The sequence below is a fragment of the Corvus kubaryi genome, unplaced genomic scaffold (assembly GCF_017639235.1).
Source record: "Corvus kubaryi isolate FWS band 111438036 unplaced genomic scaffold, C.kubaryi_AGA036_p1.0 37397, whole genome shotgun sequence".
NCBI classification, from domain to species: Eukaryota; Metazoa; Chordata; class Aves; order Passeriformes; family Corvidae; genus Corvus; species Corvus kubaryi.
The window spans coordinates 4,660,852-4,679,286 of NW_024581136.1; the positions used below are offsets into that span (position 1 = coordinate 4,660,852).

At 41.5% G+C, this 18,435-nt stretch overlaps 1 protein-coding gene across 16 annotated transcripts in view; it reads right to left on the reverse strand.

The window, feature by feature from the left end:
- Positions 1-18,435, reverse strand: part of DOCK10 (dedicator of cytokinesis 10) — a 120,921-nt gene that overhangs the window by 90,971 nt on the left and 11,515 nt on the right. For 2 of the 16 annotated variants that reach the window (XM_042042018.1, XM_042042017.1), the window contains exon 1: positions 9,908-10,190. The exons of 13 other annotated variants lie outside the window; for them this stretch is intronic. In XM_042042018.1, coding sequence (XP_041897952.1) covers positions 9,908-10,009 — 102 coding nt within the window. In that variant the 5' untranslated portion in view covers positions 10,010-10,190. Of the gene's footprint in view, positions 1-9,907; positions 10,191-18,435 lie in introns of those variants that run through there. One more of the 16 variants, XM_042042022.1, reaches the window with a different exon arrangement.

Consider the following 18,435-nt stretch of genomic DNA (forward strand, 5'->3'; position numbering starts at 1 on the left):
GTCACCTACTCCAACTCCCTGCTTAAAGAATCAAAGCTCCACCAAAGCATGGCGACACAATTAAAAAAGTTAGAACTGCTTCTTCAGCAGTTCTCAGTCTATTAACTCTCACAGTCCCTTTTGCACACTTATGAGTTAATAACCTTTTAAAAATCATTAGTATTTAACATTCACAGACCACAAGCACTATCTACTGATGCTGAGACATTAAAGAATTGTAAAAGACAGGCAAGCTCAACACGTAACAGTAACAAATCGAAGAAAACTACTTTAATGTTTGATGTAGATTCTGTGACAGGACTGGATTCTGGTTTTGTGATGTCCAGTTAAGACAAGGAGTCCTACTAGGACATGACACTTCATATTAACCCAGCCACAGCACCTTAAGCTGCCCCAAGCTGGTACTTGGCCCTGGCCTGCCCCAGTTGACACACAATGATCCAGTCCTGCTCAAGAAGCTCTTGGGCTGAGTCTCAGCCATATCCCTCAGTAAGGTTTCTCTCTGTTGTTTGCCGACAGCAGTTCCCCACAGGAACTTAACAGGGCCAACTTGGCCACGTCACCATACACAGCTTGCTCTCATTCCCTTCCAAACTGTGTTAAGTCCCTGCAGTATCATCTTGACAGGAGTTTCAGACTTCCTGTCATTAAATCTGTCATTGCATCTATTTATTAAACATTCATCTATAAACATACATTTCAATGAGTTAAAACCATGAAGAGAAAACACCAGTGCCTACTGAGTGTACCATCTCTGCTGTACCACTGGTTTTGGAAACGATGCCAAAAGGCCTGAACAAAGTTCACGCAGTTCAAGTTCAGCCGGAAGCAAACTTGTAGTAGTGCAACTGTTACCTTCAGTAGGAAACCTTATAGCAACCATTTACAAGGAAACTCATAGTAAAAGTGAAAAAAATACGTACCCTGACATTTATGATGCACCAGTGCTTCACACGGGCATTTTTTCCTGTGTAGTGGTTTCACTAAAACATGAACATTTTCTGCATAAAATGTGTGACATTGACTACACTGATAACTCTCCCTTCCCAGAGCTGATACTGTCAGGCTAATGATTCTGCAACAATCTCAACTCTTAGTAAGACATGCAACTGAAATCATAAAATGTCCACTCTCCAAAAAAAAAAAGAAAAGTGTCAACACAACCTTAATCTTGGTCAGATGCTCCTTGGAAACATCATGAATGTCAGTTTTCAAGATCTCCTAAAAAACCATTAAGCAAAAAAATGACAGAAGTAGTCACCTTCCCATTGAAGTTGTAGACTAGAGAAGAGCTGGGAAACCCCAGAAATCTTGGGACTTCTCTTGAAATATGGGGAAATCCCATAAAAATGTGTAGCATTTGCAGGTTTTCTATACCCGTGGAAACTACCCTTTTTGCTGGGGCTGGCAGAAGGAAGAAGTATTCCTTCTTCCCCCTGGAAATCCCTGTAAGGTTGGGGTGAACACAGCTACATCTCCTTCAAAATTAATATCCTGCAGATGTTGGGGTGCAAGTTGAGGCAGGGTAAGCTATGTCACATTGCCTTCTCTTTGCTCTTCAGAAACTGGTAATGCTCAGAAACCCACTCCTGAAAGCTGCTCAAACACTCCAGGGGAAAACTCCTTCTTGGCAGCTGCAAGGTCATTTACATGAGACAAGAACACAATTCGAGAAAACCCCGAAGCAGAGGAACACAGCAAGCGTATGAATACCACTGCTCCCACAGCACTAATTCTCTTGCTCTCAGTGCTGCAAAGGGCATGATCTGATGGAAACATTTTAACAGATGTTAACAGAGAAGTCTTTGGAGAAAGATTACACATCTGAACTAAATGCAAGTAGATATGACATTATCAAACCTGCTGCAAAATTTTTCAGTGGAGCACTTCAATATTTATGGTGATGTTTTTCTACTCATGCAGTAAAAATTACATTCTTCCTTCCATGTCAGTACAGCAAAATCCTGTGTAAAATGCAATACTCTATTATGCAAGCTCCCATAAATCAGAGATGCAAGTAATAGCCCATCCTTGTCGATACACTGGCCACAGAGATAATTTAGTCCCTTGCCAGCATCAAGCATGATGCTATAATAAATGTGACGCCTCTCTTCATCAATTCTACGTGTTCTTACAGACCATAAGACACTGCTCTGTGGACACTGACTCCATCCCTTGCAGAGCCAGTACTTTGGACTTGGCAAAGCTCTGCAGTGCAATGCTTGCATTGCAGTTGTGATGGGAAGTGGCAGCTGGTTAGTTAGAAGCTTATCTCTACTGGTGTGGGGTGGCTGCTCCATTTTTTCCTCCCTAGCAGACAGAAGCAGTGATGTTGGGATTAGCAAATTTCTCCCTGCAAGCACTAGTAGAGATCTGTAAATGAGTAGGGCTGACTTAAAGCTAATTTAATAATCCCAGCACTGCCTCTTCTCAATTTAACTTGTCTGTTCTTTTTGGAAACAGGCCAACCTGGCAATCTGTGCCAAAATCGAATTATGCTGTCTTGGATTTCTGTAATGCTTTTTATATTCTCCATCTCAAGTGAGTAATGAATTTAGTTGTGCTAAAATGGTTGTGAATACATCTAGTAAAAAGGCACTCTCCGACTCACCTGCTACAACATTCTCAGCAGTACCATTTACTTCACACCCTGACAATGCTGTGTAGCTTTGCATGTTGTTGAGCCAGCCTTTCCACACTCTTTTGGAATACTGAAGTGGTATTAAATCAGAGCCGACACCATAGGAGGATAATATACTTTCACAGGGGTGAAACTGGCCAGATTCCATCAGTGATATATGGCTTCATTGCCATCACCTTCTCGTCTAGGTGAAAAAGGATTATATTTCCCTGTAGTAATGACCCAAAATATCCAAATAAATGATATTACAGAATCAAATATGGTACTTGACTTTCCTCCAGATGCACAGACATTGTGCACTGATGCTAGTACCCATCTTTTCTTCATAATTATATATCATCCTCCTAAAGCTGTATTTCTGTGAACACTCCCTGAAGGAGGAAATGATATAACAGAGACCAATAGCCTCTGAACAGTCATCCCAAGAACTTCCCCATTCTAAAAATAAACTAGACTAACTGCTAGGATTTTCTAATGCTTTAATGTCATATTATTCAACACCAAATCCTGAATATTTAGAATCTATTGAATTTAATAGAGGTGTTAAAAATAATTTCTTCTCTTCCACACACCAGGAAGAAAAACATTAAGGAAACAGATAAACAGAAAGAAATTAAGTTGCTGGACTTCAGTTACCCTAACCCTATATCTGTGACCCAAAGATCCATGTTCATAAAGAGAATCAAAACTATTGTGATGGCCAGATTGGTCAAGATCAAGCAAGATTCTGATTTTATATTTCATTCAAGCTATGGCTTGTCAAAAATGACAATTCATTCTAGTATACATCTAAAATACTGAAATGGGCACTTAAAAGAGAAAGAGCCACTTTAACTGTTACTACAACAATAGCATCACCTTCCTTCGTTTTTTTAGACTTCATAATGATATTATTACCAAACAAAATCCTATCAAAACTTATGACAGCAAATTAAACTGCTTTTTAGGATGACACCAATGTGAAGTGCTTCTCACACTCCTTTGGTCTTCCTTTCCGTTTCACTCTTACATACTGTATCTTTGACATAATGTATGTCTTTCTATGTTTTCATATGGTTAATATATGTAGCTAATTATATTCTACCAGGGCAGGCCAACTTCAATTGAATATTTCTTTGCCAAGCCTGTCCAAACTAAAGCTAAAGAACAGCCAGGAGTCCACGACTTTTGGAGAAGATGTAGCATAAAGGCTGAATTTAGCCCTGTCTCAGATATGCCAGAGATCCAGCATGCCCAGCAGCTCTGAGATGTGCTACTTGCAGCTGCCTGAACACTCAAGGAGCTGAAGCTAGAAAACAATCTGTGTTTCATGGATTCACCACAACTTTTGCATTTCTGTAGGACCAACATATGTCTCTATTCACCACAGGGCAGCAGAGCAGTTTGGTGCCTGGGGTGAATTCCATGGGAAGGATATCTCCATTGGGTGCACCTTTTTCCCCCACCAGATCATGGGTGAGCAGCCTGAGATCCTGTGTGCTCCTGGCAGGGAGTCCCATGGCAGCATTTTTATCCAGGGAGCACAGACAGCACAGCCACTCCAGGATAAAGGTGTCCCCAACACCCTCAAGCAGCTGAGCTGGGAGTGACAGGAATCACCCACTCAAAATATTCTCACCCTACAGGCCTCCCCTTTCTGCTCCCAACACACTCTGCATCATGCTACAGATTTCATTTAAGGAAAATAAGTTTTGCATTTCAAGCACAGAGCAGGCAGTTCAAGGTCTGCAAAAGGTATCCAGGGTATGGATATGGAAGCACAGCCAGAACCAGCAGGCAGACGGTCTCTCCTTTTGATTCAGATCTACTCCTTTTTATGACTGCTTGGCCTGTTCTGCATCTATTTACAGTCAACAAACCCTCTGGCCACATTACAAAGGCTTCCTTTGGCTCAGTATGTGATCCACAGTCAACAAATTTATTAAAATTAGTGGTACAAAGAAAATTTTCTTTGACACAACCGTCCCATCTTAAAATACATTCACTCATCAGGTCCAAAATGTTTAATTTGTCATGACTTTCAGTAAACCTTGGAGAATTGCACTTGGAAAGAACCCAGTCAGGGCTGCACAGCTCAACTAATATACTCTTCAGTGTCAGCACTGAAGCCAACGTGCCAATAAATTTCATTAAGGGGATTGCCAGTTCCCACACGATTCTGCTACAGAGAAAATCACCAAGAATTACAAAGAATCCACCCCCAATTCCTAGTGATTCAGAAACTACTTGCCAAAATGCTATAGTACCCATCAGCTCAAGCACAGCAAAAGAAAGGAAACCTGTTGAAGATCCTGCTGGGAGTAATTTTCATTCTTTAAAGCCTCCTTATTCAAAGAAAATTCTGATTGACACCAATAAGTGACCTGCTTGACTAAATGAGACTTACTTTGTGCAAATACAGCTAGGATAGGATGAATCCCAATTGCTTACATAACCATTGTTTTGTAGATCTAAATCTATGTAAAACTGCTTTGTATTATTTTCCAGCTTTAAAAATTACTGTAAGAGAATTCAGAGAATTCAGCATGTTAAATATTTGAAAAATAGAAACACCTCTCATGTGGATGAGCTATCTCAGAAAATTTTCCTTTCAACTGGTGGTCCAGCTGGAGCCCTCGGAGCCTCCAGCGGCACATGGAGCTGCTCCAGCACGGCGACTGACGAGCAACCAGGGCTCAGGCTGCTCCAACCACAGAGAACTATTCTCAGGCAACTGGGAGTGACCCACACTTTCTAATAGCTCTTGTTTCTCAAGACAGAATTTATCGTTGCTTTCATTATGAATTTTGAAAGTTCCAGCCCTAATAAAACTACCTCCCTCATGGTTAAACTGTAGAAGCCACACAAGACTGTTGACTAGCAAAGCCTCCAGCTGGAGGGAGAGGAGATGCTTCGTGCTACGCCCAACTTAATCATATGCATTTCCTGAATCCTGTTTCCCAACCATGATTGTTCACCTGGCATTGCAGCCTTGCTGCAGTGCCTTCTGACTCTGCAATGGCAATGCATGGGCATGTCCATCTTCACGGACTAGCACCTGTCCTTTTAGACAGTAGATAAAATTATCAGTACTATCTGCAAAAAACCTTCAGGGTAAGAAGGCAACAACTTACTTGTCCTCACTGCTTATGCAGTATCTTGAAACTCTCCTTAGGAAGGAGATTTAAAAAATTCATTTAATCATAAAACTACTGAAGTCAGCCACTGACAAGACCTCAAACGAAACTGCTAAGTTTTAAATTTGGATTTAATTGGTTGGCTTTTCAAAATGTCAAGAATAACACCTTCTAAATAGCAAGGACTTCTGAAGCCTAGACTAAATATTTGCCCATAGGTCACTTCAGGGGAAAAACAAGCAAGTTTTGTTAAGCATCATAAGGGTTTTTTTAAAATAATTTACATAGACCTCTAACCTAGCAAAACTCAGCCACTTTCTCTCCCCTTACCTGACCTAAACCTGGAAAAAAAGTGCAGCTTTAGCAACAAAAGGCTTTCTTTGAATCTATCACACAGAACCTATTCATGAAGAAAGCAAGCAAAAGCCAAAGACACAATTCACTCCTGTTCATGCAGACATCTATCTGAACAGACAGGTAGGGTGTGGTGGAAGAGGACTGGGCAGAAGGGACGGGAACAGAGGCAGAAGGGATGGAGCAGAGAGGAGCTGCCAACAGAGCTGGAGTGTTCTGCTCAGCCACTTGCCTCGTTAGTGATTACTTCACTCCAGGGAAGGAGAAGGGCATTGTCCTGCCCTGTGCACTGTAGAGGGGATGCTGAAGTGAGTCTAGTTCAGCTGTTTTGGAAACATGCGTTTCTTCCTGTCCACTTCTTTTAGCACAGTCTCAGGCGTGCAGAGCCACTGCCCCAAACAGCAATAACAAAACCAGCCTGCAAGCTGCATGCAGTCGATTTGACCAAAGCTTGTCAGCTTCCTATTTAAAGTTTATGTAAACAGCACTTCTGAGTCTGTCTGTGCACATGTGCACACACACACACACGTGTATAACTTCACATATAAAGTCATTGTAGGCTCAGGAAAATCTATATTTGAAGAAAAGATGCTCCCAATTTTTGCCCTTAAACAGCACTCCTAGCAGAGGTAGAAGCCCAGCCTTGACACCTATAGCATCTACACAACAATAATAGAAGTGGTTACAGCAACAGGCAAACCGGTCCCCTCCGTTTGTGCAAACTGGATGAATTAGGGAGACAGGGGGATCTACACATGGTTATCTGTGTACAGGTTCAGGGGAAGTACAAAAAGAAGGCTGTGCCAGGCATTCCTCCCTCACCCATTACTCCACCAGGTTCATCCAGCACAAACTTGCTGCTAAAATGGGATTAGATTTTACATCACACTGTGCACAGCACAGGATTGTCTTTAAAACGGTTTTATTTATTTTGAAATGAAAGATTTCTTTTCAGCAGACTGTGGTTTTAGAGTACATAGAAGAGTTTGTTTTTCAAGGACTGAAGGGAAAGCTCTAATATCTGTTCATTAGATCATGCTCTGATGCTAAAGACTTTGATACTATTGCATGTCTGATGAAGTTGCAACGCAGTGCAGAGGCAAACATCCATTGTTCATTTTCAATTAAAACCTAAGACTTAGATGTATGAAGACCTAGACATGTCAACTGAGCAAACAACTGTTTTGAAAGGGGCTCAACCACTTCAGAAGGCCCTGAAGCAAAAACAACTAACAAAAATGTTTGCATTAGCTCTAAATAAACTTTTCAAAGATATCATTTAACTTCTAGAGTACTTGCTAATATGTTACTGTCCCATGGGTAAATCTCATGCATGCTGTTCTGCTTCATTTTACTCAGTGAATAACCCTCTTTCTCTACTGGCACTATGGTTACTTATCTCTTCACAAGTAATAGGTATTTCTCATGCTACATATCTGAATACATGATTTTAAGTATTTCCACGGAGGTTTTATCTGTAAAATTAACATCATTTACACATGGCCATTATAAACTCTGCTCTCACAATGACGTTAAAATTGTAATTGTTTCCTTGACATCAACTCCCCTCCCAGTCAATTATCTGGCTATCAAGGCATTTACACACGCAGGATGTAAATGAGAGCAAAAAAACACTGAGCTCAATCATCAACCTACAATCAATTAAAGATAATCAGATAATAATTAGTCTTACAAAAAAAAAAGGGAGCTTCCAGTAAATAATGCAAGTCCATCTACAGAAAACACAGATCTAAGAATAGTATATGAAGAAATGCACTCTGAGTAAGGTCCCCACACACAAAAGCCTTTACAGCTGCAGTGGGAACTGACACCACTTTGAAATCTGTGTGGAGGTGCAGAGGACTGATGCATGAAGGAGAGATTGGCTGCTGGTTGATAACAAAAAGTACCTGTAGGCCAAAGATTTAACATGCTCCAATTATGAAATATTGGGCAGAAAGACACAGATTGTAAGGCACAAAAGTAAAGTCAAGTGTGCCTGCATTTCCTAAGGGCTAAACAAACTACTGAGAAATACAGCTACAGAGTAATACGACACAGTGACCCTATCTTAGTCTATCTTATGTCTGAAAAGAACAGAAATCAGCACAGATTCTCCTGCAAAGCTGAGCTATATCGCTGACATACAGCGGCCACCCACGTCAGGGGAAGCGCAGGGTGACCCACAAGCCACTGATGAAACAGGCTTGTTACCTATTTCCAATTACAGGCACAGGGTTACAAGGGCTCTATGTTTTAGGTCAAACTACAATGCATTGTTGTTTTTTCTAAGAATCAGTAAAATTCGAAGGTTCTTCAGCACCACTAAATTGAACGCTCAGTTTCTGTTACCTGATGATACAGGAAAAAGGGACCAAACACATTCCTCTTTATCTGCAGGCAGGCTGCTGGCTTACTGTTACCGTTTGGGCTTTATTTCCAGCCATCCTTTCCTGTAAGGCTGCAATAACTTCAGATGAGCACTAATAATGTATAGACAGGATTTGTACAATAATGACAAAAATCCCTCCTCACCAGGATTTAAGAGGATAAGTGAAGAAAGCAGCGCCTACCTCCTACCAAAGCCTTGTGAACTGCTGTGGTTAGATGCTTTCAGCAGCACCACCAGCATTCATTCCTGAGACCCTTGACCATGAAGATCAAACATGGTATCTTTGACTGTATGTCAATAGCTCAGGGCAGCAGAAACTACACCATAAAGTAGCCTTGTCAAAAAGATCCACTTCCATATAAAATACCTATCCAAAAAGGCACCTAGTCACAAGCAAAACCCAAACACTACTAGATGAACCACAAACCATCTTAACTGGTGACCAAGTGTTACAACTGCAAAGTTCTTTTCCTTCCTATTTAAAAAAGCTAATGAGAATACTCTTCTTGGTTATCACTGATTCTGTTACACTGGACATGCCTCAAAAGAGCTATCTGCATGCACGTGCAAACAGAGTAACTGAATGAACAAAACTATGGAAGAAAATCAAACACCTCTTGCCTTGAGGAAAAAAATTCACTGTCTCTTCTTCTTGCAGAAGCCATTAAATGTTTCCTGAGCTAAAGTAGTCTTTCCAGTGAAGAGAATACACTGAAAATCAGTACTTGCCCAAGACTCCTCAACAGCAGACTCTAAGCGTTTTACCTATTGTTGTCTGCGTTTCAATTTCAGTCAGGAAAGTTTAGGTACAACGCAGTTGATGTGAGCTTCTCAGGGCCCCACAGTGCAGTTTCAGGAGCCTCAGTCCTGGCCCAAAACCACCAGTGGCAAAGCTGCTGTGTAGCCCAAGGGGCAGAACCTCACTCTAGCTTGCCACCAAAGGTTCTAGAGCTTTCTCCAGTGGCTCCCTGCACTGCAGAAGGCCAGTGTTTTTCTCCTTCTCCCGGCCTTGAGAGGTGCCCATCACAAATCACGAACTCTGAAATAGCACAGAGGAACTTTCCTCTCCAGAAGCAGCGTTATGGATTTTCATGGAACTACCAGGCATTTGCTATAAGGTGCCAGAGGGACTACCACACACTCCTGCTATCAGTATGTTTCTGATCAACAATGTGAGGCTATAAAAGTTTCCCTAATGTGCCTGAGTTCTGTAAACTCCTGAACTTCCTGTGCTTCAGTCTCATTCTCCAGTGCTCAATCCCTGAACACAGACTGAACGAGGCTTGGTGAATCCTACATAAACAATGAGCAATAAATCCTACTCTCTCCGAAGTGTAGTCCTAAGAGTGACCTGCAATTTCTTAGCCATTTCTCAGAAGAAGTGGAAGAAGGGTGCATACTCACACAGCTTAATCTGTGAATTTCTCCTTGGTTCACTCTCCTAATGGTCTTTCTCTTCCTCCGCAGTTCACTGGGCTCCCTTCTGAATCTCCCACGAAAACTCATTGTATCCGTAGGAATTAAGCAGCCAACAAATATCTCTTTAAAAACTGTGCTCCTTTAACCTCCTTCCTTCAGCAGCTTCAGCACAACTGGAAGTTGCGTATGCTGTTCAAGGGGGAAGTAGGTCTAAAAGTTACATGCTGTATCCACAGTAACTGAACAGAAAGAAGAAGAAAACCAGCAATAACTCATTTCTTCCTGTGAACAACATTCTGCTATTAAGGCAAGAACATCTCATTAAACCATAAATACACCCAGTCTCCACCTCTAATGCAAATCGAAATAGGAAGTTGTAGAAAAAATGCTGCAAGTGAACATCTATCTTTGTCTCAAACACCATTACATCCTTTCTCCTCACCACCCTCCCTGATTCGAAAGCCAAAACAGCTGCACTCTTACTTCATGTGTGTGTGTGTCTGCAAGATAAAAAAAGTCATTCACAGAACAGCCATCTCTTACATAGCCCCTCGGTAGCAGACTTGGGCCACAGTGCACGCAATGTCAGGTTTGTGCTGCCAGGGCCATCTCTCCTTTTGGAGCAAGGTAGCAGTTCCCCTTTCAAAGTGGCATGAAACACCAATAAGAGGAAGAACCCTGCAAATTCCTAAATTTGCAGACAGTTACAAAAAGGTGACAACAGAGAAATTCATATGCTAATATCCAAAATGTATTTTTTGCTTGTAAAAAACAGGTTTTAGAAATGCTTGTAACCTGCCAACTAAGAACCTGCTTGCTTCACACCCTGCTGCCACCTCAGAAGGAGAGCTGTCAGACTGAGCCTGCTCCCCAGATGCCCCACACAGGGGAATACCAGCAGCTCCCCCTGCCCACTACCCCATACAGGGGCAATCCTAGCAGCACCTTGACAGGTTAGAAGCCCTCACTCAGTGCCTCAGAACTGCAGTGGCAACAGGAGCAGTGACATGGCCAGTCAAATTATTCTTAATTAAGGTAGGAGACTCACCCAGTGCTCAGATGTCTGAAGGCTGGGAGGGCACAAAGATCTTTTAAAATGGAACAAACGCCCTCAGTGCCCACACATGTGCAGGCACACGCACAGACCCTTATCTTCTTTGTTGCAGCTGAGGATTCATCCTGCTGCAGCAGCAAGGCTGCACTCCCCTATGCACACAGCCTTTATGTGGCATGCATTAGGTTTTTATTTTTATTTAATATCTGTGTGCATAGCTAGGGCAAAGTGATAGTTTTTCTGCTTTCTCATGCTGTATTTTTTGCCAATTGGACAATAAGCATCATTCTCACAACTTGTTTGAATTAATTACTCTGTTTGAGATCTGCAACTTTACCCTGAGTGCCATTTTTTTCTTTCTTTCCAACAAATAATTCTGAGTTCTACAAACTCTAGGAACTCTTTTACACATTCCTCAAGATTAGTAACATTTGATCCAAAGTAACAAACCTCTGCAGGAGTTCCAAGGATTGTTCCATATGCTAGGTTTCCATTCCAGGAGAGCAGAGACACTGAGCCCAGCATATCTGACCTGAACACTACAAAACCACATCCATTTGATCAGTTGCTTTCCTCTTCCAAAGTTAAAACACGGTGCAACTCTTGAATTAACCCCCCATCTCATCATTATCTTTGTCATTCAGATTTGCCTTTGAGAAGATCACCTCCTTTAAACTGTTACCAGCCCTAAAACGACACCCTAAAACGGATTTCACTGTACTCCTACTTAGCGGTGAAACGCATCTGTCTGATGCAAAAACAAAAAAGACAACAGCAACCCTTTGCCAAGGCATGCAGACATTTCAAGTAGCTACCGATATAGAAGCACAGCATTAACCAAGCTGGAATCACCCTTGTCTTCTCTCAAACTACCACACTATCTCTACTGGAGTCCCTGGTGCCTCTCATGTAACACACGGAAGGTGGCTGCCAAGACCAGAGGTCCTTGCCAGAAGTTAAATTTAATGCTGGAATCATCAGCTCTGCTGGTTTAACTTTAGGCAGGTATCAGTTCCTCTCAGAGGCTCCTTCGCTTATCCACTCCTTAACTCAACTGTCACACAGAACAAGCAGAGTTCCAACTTTCCTTTCCCTGGGAAGGCTCTCTCCCAGCTTCCTGCCTCCCACAGCACAGAGAAGCCTTTCCAGGGTGTCCTTTCCACTGAGATAAGGGTCACTACCACTTCCTGAAACTTTAATGAACTTGCATTACTCCAAAATAATACAAAAGATGAACTTAGGTTCAAGTCTCCAGCTGGTCCTCATCCAGTTTACTCCACTGAGTGTCTTTTGTCCAAAAGATTTTCATTCCTAATATTATTAATCCTCATTTATTTCCATATCTCTGGCAGACAGGTTTTCAGGAACAATACTAAAAGGCAGTCAGCACTGTATTTTCTCAACACCAAGGCATTAAAAGGCTGAAGCACTGAAATAACAAATAAGCTACAGCATTCACACAGAGATATGAACCAAAATAATAGTAAACAACTGCAAATAAAGACTCCACTTTCTTAGATCTGTTTTGAATGCAAATCCCTCTTGTAATGGAGAATAAGAAAACCATTCAAATGTCTAATAATACTTTGTCCTGTAGCAGAAGTACAAAGAAAACTTCATTAGCATCAGTGTGACCGTAAAAGATTTCCTAATTTTTCCTCAAGACTTCTCCATCTCTTCAGTTAAAGATACCAGGTAATTTAAGATAATCATAAAATTGGTTATGTTATATTAATATGAATAAAGCTCCTGTGCTGTTTTTAAATTCAGAATTATAATGTATAAGGTGAGAAGTATTATCCATACCTCAAGCTATTCCAAAAAAAGAGGTATTTGGCTCCAGGAAAACCACAAGCCTTGGTTTACATTTATGAACTACTGTATCCAATTCATGGAATCAAAATAAGGATGCTGAAGCCCTTCAAAAGCAATCAGTTATGTAAAGTAGTCAATTAAGTGTTTAATTGCCTTCTGCTCTGCTATCTTTGTGGGACATGTTCATCTGCTCCTAGCATTTTTCAGAAATGTAAGAATATCCAGGCGGGAAGAAAAATGATATTTTATATCTCTACCCCAGTTAAGGAAAAGCTATGCATTCCTTTTGCTGCAGAACCATTAGCATTTAATTTTCCAACAGGGGTTACAAGTTCTTTAATAACTTTTTAATTCCCTTTCCCTGCATTTCTTCTAGTTTCTCATTTCCCTTTTAGATCTATTCACTGTCATGCTTCATTTACTTCAGTTTGAATTGTGATATACAATTGTGAAATATGCAATATGTAAAAAAATACCATTGGACAAAACTAATTCACTGCTACAGTACATCATGTGATCATTGGAAAATGCATTTCAATAGTGCTTTGCTAGGAGCCATAGAAAGACACAAAAATTCAGCTCCTAAAGTGTGTATCTTCAACTAACATAAAAGACACCCCAAAACAGGCTGAATATTTGGGCTGCTGTGTAGCAAATACTCAATTCACTACACTGTCCTTCTAAAATATTATAATCTACCAACTCCAACCAAGAAGGACCAAGAACTGATGCTTCTGTTTGTCACACTGGCATTTTTTTCCCACAGATTTAGAGAAGAAAAAAGTCTCATGCAAGCACCAAATTCATAGCAAATTTTGGAGAATGAATGCTTCCCTTCAGCTCAGGGCTTCTGTCTGGAAGCAATACTGATCTGAACAAAGTGCAAGTCAAAAACATAGTCTTGATTTATGCCAGCATATATATGAATAATTGCACAATTCTGACTCAGGCCTTTTGTTTAAGAGATTTGAGAAAAAGTTTAATTAACAAGTAAGAAAACTCCTTTTGCTGGAACAAGCCGCATCAACTGCATATTATGCTTGTGCTAAGGTTAAATTCTGAAATGAAACAAACTTTTCATTACAAAACTTGCTTCATTTATAAACTAAGAGCCCTGTGATGACAGTGACACCGTCATTCAGAAAGCCTGGACCAGTACTGAGAGATCTGACACATTTAACGTTTCACAGCTTGGCAGAGCACAGATAAGAACCTTCCTACTCCCTTGAATGGCGTGTGGCATTTCCAGCACTTCAGAGTTCCTGGTAGAACCACCACAGTAAAGTTGCAGAAGAAAAACCAGAGGATGCCAGCCCTGCCCAACACCCAGCCCTTGGGGTAGGACCAGAAACAATCCTGGACTCTGTGCCCATGGTTACAGATTGGCACATGTGGAACAGGCAGCTATTAGCTCAGGTACTGGGGAAAAGAAGAAAAATTATGGTGTCCTGGAGAGCGTCACAAAGAGCTTTTTATATTTTTCTGTTTCAATTTTAGTATTTTTACATTATTTTTTCAAAACTTGGAGGCATGGCTGGTATACTCACCTTCTGAGGCCAGTAACTAGGAGATTTACACAGTTAATATCCCACAGCATCCAGGCAGTGCAGGTGTACAGGCTGATGCTGCTTTTCATGTCTTCAGTGCTCATCCCCCAGCAAGTCCCCCACCACTGTGACATCCTGAACAGGGCAATGCTGCCAGAAGCCAGTTTTGTGTTTGGACAAAGGCAGTAGGATTAGATGTAACACACTGTCCTTTCTGTGGTCAGAATGCTCGTTAGGACATTGATTGCACTGACTGGCCACACACTGGATGTATTTTTTCAGATATGACTGTCAAAAATCTCCTAATGGGATTGCGAGACTAAGCTGAGGTGACACAGAATGGACACTGCACGCTCGTCTTACCTGCATCATCCAGGCATCGGGAATAGCGTGTGCTCTGCAGTGATTTGTGACTGCACCTAAAAACTGCTCTTCCCAAAAGCTTCATGTTGGACAGGTAGAGAAGATCACTACACTGGGGCCAGGGACAGATAAGTGTTTTTTATAAGCACCTAACAAAGACAACAGAAAGCACTAGTGACCTCCATCCCAATCCCTTTGTCAAAGACTGAACATTCTCTCCTCTCCTCCTCCCCCCCTCAAAAATCTCCCAAATCAAACCAGGTGATCATATTTTGAAATTAAATGCTCACTATTGATCCATGAGCATTTGAAAATGTCCTAAAAAAAAAAAAAAGGAAAAATATGAAACCAAAACAATGTAAACAGAAAGGTAAAACAACTGAGTCAGAAAAACTACATCTGAAGCAACCTTTTGCAAAGCCACTCTGGTATTGAATTAACTGAAATGGAATGACACTGGTTTTTTGAGAAATACGACTCCACCAATGATCTAACAACTTAGGCTGATACATCAAGCCTTGCATACAAACAATCCACAAAGCCTTTAGGACAGCTGATGCTTGCATTTTGCCCACACATCCATACAGCTCGCTCTGCCCAGGCTAAGGGCTGGGAATCCATCACATTTAAAATGACATCAGCACACAAGGTGAGCTCTCCAAGGCAGGGAGACGGTGCCCCTGCATAAATATCCATGAAAAGCAGCCCTTATATCTGTCAGAGCTCTGCTAACAGATCTTTCCAGATAGCACTCCCTAATGTCAGAGACTCTGCCTGTGTCAATCCATTTCTGTTCTTCCCAGGCAGATCAGTGTGCTGATCTCAGCGATTCCTCCCTCCGTGCCTTCACCTTCCCTTCGTGCCCCAGCTATCAGCACACTCAAGCAGAACACGTTTGCAAGAGGCTGCTGTACCTCTTTGCCCTGCATGAAAGGCTGAAGCAGCCCTTCCAGCTGAACTGGCGGTGACAGGAGCCATCCACAGGTTGTCCGTGCCAGTCTCTTTGTGCCTTGCCAGAGAATTCACCCATGGTCAGAGGGGTCCCTGAGTGGGATGAGGAGAAGGACTTGGGGAAGCGATTTGGCAGCTCCCAGCCTGATCTCCCACACAGCATCCAACGGCCATTTCATCACCTCAACATGGCCATGTAAACACAGGAGCTTGCTGGTAGCATCCACACCCCAAAAGCCACTTGCTAGCCCCTTTTGCTTGATTTACAGATCCTAAAGAATGTCCTGCTGTCCTCCTGTTTGGGAAGCAGGCTTGGCTGAGCCAGAGGCCATCCTTCCCTGTCCTGCAGGAATGCTGCTCCCCCTGCACACACCATCCTGCTCTCAATTTGACACTGCAACGTTTTTATTGGCTCACCCCCAAAACACTGATGGAACAGCAGCATCATTTCAGCAGATTTCCAGCCTGGAAAGGCACCTGTATCTGGCATGAATATGGCACATTCCCTTGCCACAAGGCTGAGCAGGGCCTTAGACAACCTAACGATGGTCTCACTTACAGACACCATCACCTCAGCTCTTGTGTTTGCTGCCATTCTTCTCCTACCCAGTCAGCCCTCTGGGGACAGAGCCCTGGGGGGAGCACAGGGAGCAGGGCACTGGTTCTGTGCCATGATCCATTGGGAAATTTCAAACAAACATTACCCCTTTTGTTTTCATCTACTTGGACTGGAATCAGCCCTTGATAGCAACACATGCAGTGATGAAGGGACATGAAAGGTGATTAAATAATTTAATCATCTGAATTTACACTATCTCCAGACATGTCTATGCAGCTGTGACTTTGGCTCCTGCTCTTTCCTTTTCTGACTGTAATTTTAATCCTTTTTATTCATGTCTATGCTATGCTGCAGAAATAATTTTTCTTTACCAAGAAAAACTCAGATCAGAGTTCTGGTTTATAAAAAGAATCTACATTTTCCCCCAATTTTCCAGCTGGAATACCTCGAGCAAAAGAAGTCTGGGCAACTCACTCATTTACTCAAGGTCAACATCTACAATGCTATAATATTGATATAAAATATCCTAGAATCCTCTCCTTTTTTTTTTTTTATGCACTAAAACACTCTCCCCTCCATACATGTGCAAACTGACTGTACAATCATTATTGTGTTTGATATCATATATTTGTAACACATATTCAATGTCAAAAATTCCTGTGTACCCTCTTCTAGTTGCCTGTGGGTATCTTAAGCAAGTGAGAAAGCAACTGCATGTAATAATTCATCATCTGGATCCTATAACTGAAAGCTAAATAATGGCGTTTTGGAAGAGACAAAAAGCACACAAATTTCAAAAGCAAATAAGCAAGATTATTTTCTCCTTTTTGAAAAAAAAGGTGTGAGGTGTAAAACCCTGCAAGTCAGATTTACATTAATTAAATCTGCTATGTGGAAAAGAGAGAAAGACAATTTGCATCCTTTAGACATTGCCCTTCTCTTTCTGTTCTGGAACACAGTAAATAAAACACCATTATGGAATTGTGCCAACATCTGATATGCTATTTCTCACTCTGACATAACTATGAGCAGACCCAGAGAATTGTTTCACCTTTCCAGGCCTTTGTGTTTAATTTCTTAATTAAAAACTGCTTATCCTGATTGAGACATAGAACAAACATGCAATCTTCAGTATTACCAAAATAAGGGAAAAACCATAAGGGAAATACCCAAGTGGCAGGGCTTAGGGTCCCTGAGTGAGCCTATGTAAAGCCATTAGAACTACATATAACCCAGCCCTGACAAAAAAAGGGCTGTAATCCACCTAATTCTACTCCTTCAGTTATCCCACGCCAAATTCTAGTTTTGGTAAGCATGGTCATAGCATGTAGGATTTAAACCACATTTCTGCACCTGTGTCAGCAGGTGCTTAGCTAGAATACAGAATGTGGTCAATGTGACAGTATTTCTCCTGAATACTCTTTCAGTCTGCACTCATGCAGGTTCCCAGCTTGAGACAGCATCAGCCTATTTACTAGTTCTCAAAGACTTTTCTCTCACAAATTTTTTCACTCATTCATCAAACCTACACATTTTATGGTAGGGAAATTCAGTTTTAATGTTAATTCTGTAATTTTTTTCCCCAAAACTTGCCCCTAATTAGTTTCATTTGATGATCCCTAGTTCATCATCTCTCACTGTTGAGAAAAGAAACTGCAAGCAAAGTCTACACGCCTCTGACCATTCCTGATTTGTATGACTTCCATCATATCCCCCGATAGTTATTTTTCAGGCCAGTCCAGGTCCAGTCTTTATGTACATATGTAGGCATGGAATAATTTTGCTGAACCTCCTCACCCTTTTCTGTAATTTTCCAATTCCAGTAAGTCTGTTTGAACTGTATGAGGTATTAAAGGCCTCCCAAGAAGTTGCTATAGAACTCTTCTATCCAAGGATAGACCAAAAAGCAAAATTTATTTACGATTTCTCAGTGAACTGGAAAACAGGACCAAAATTATGTCATTCTTAGCACAGTAAAGCTGCTCTAAGCTTCCAGGTCCCAGCCCCAGCAAGACAGAGAGCTGAATCATAGTGATTCCTCTTCCTTCACCCTTTCTGGATGATTTTCTCCAACGGGGTGAGTGTAAGCCAGTATTCCTCCCCTTGTGTTTCTCCCCACTCCCTCTTCTTGCTCTTTGTATCCAACACACAAACACAATTGTTTGCACCTTCATTCTTGCCTTATATCAACCCTAAACTGGTCACTGACAACTGAATCTGTACC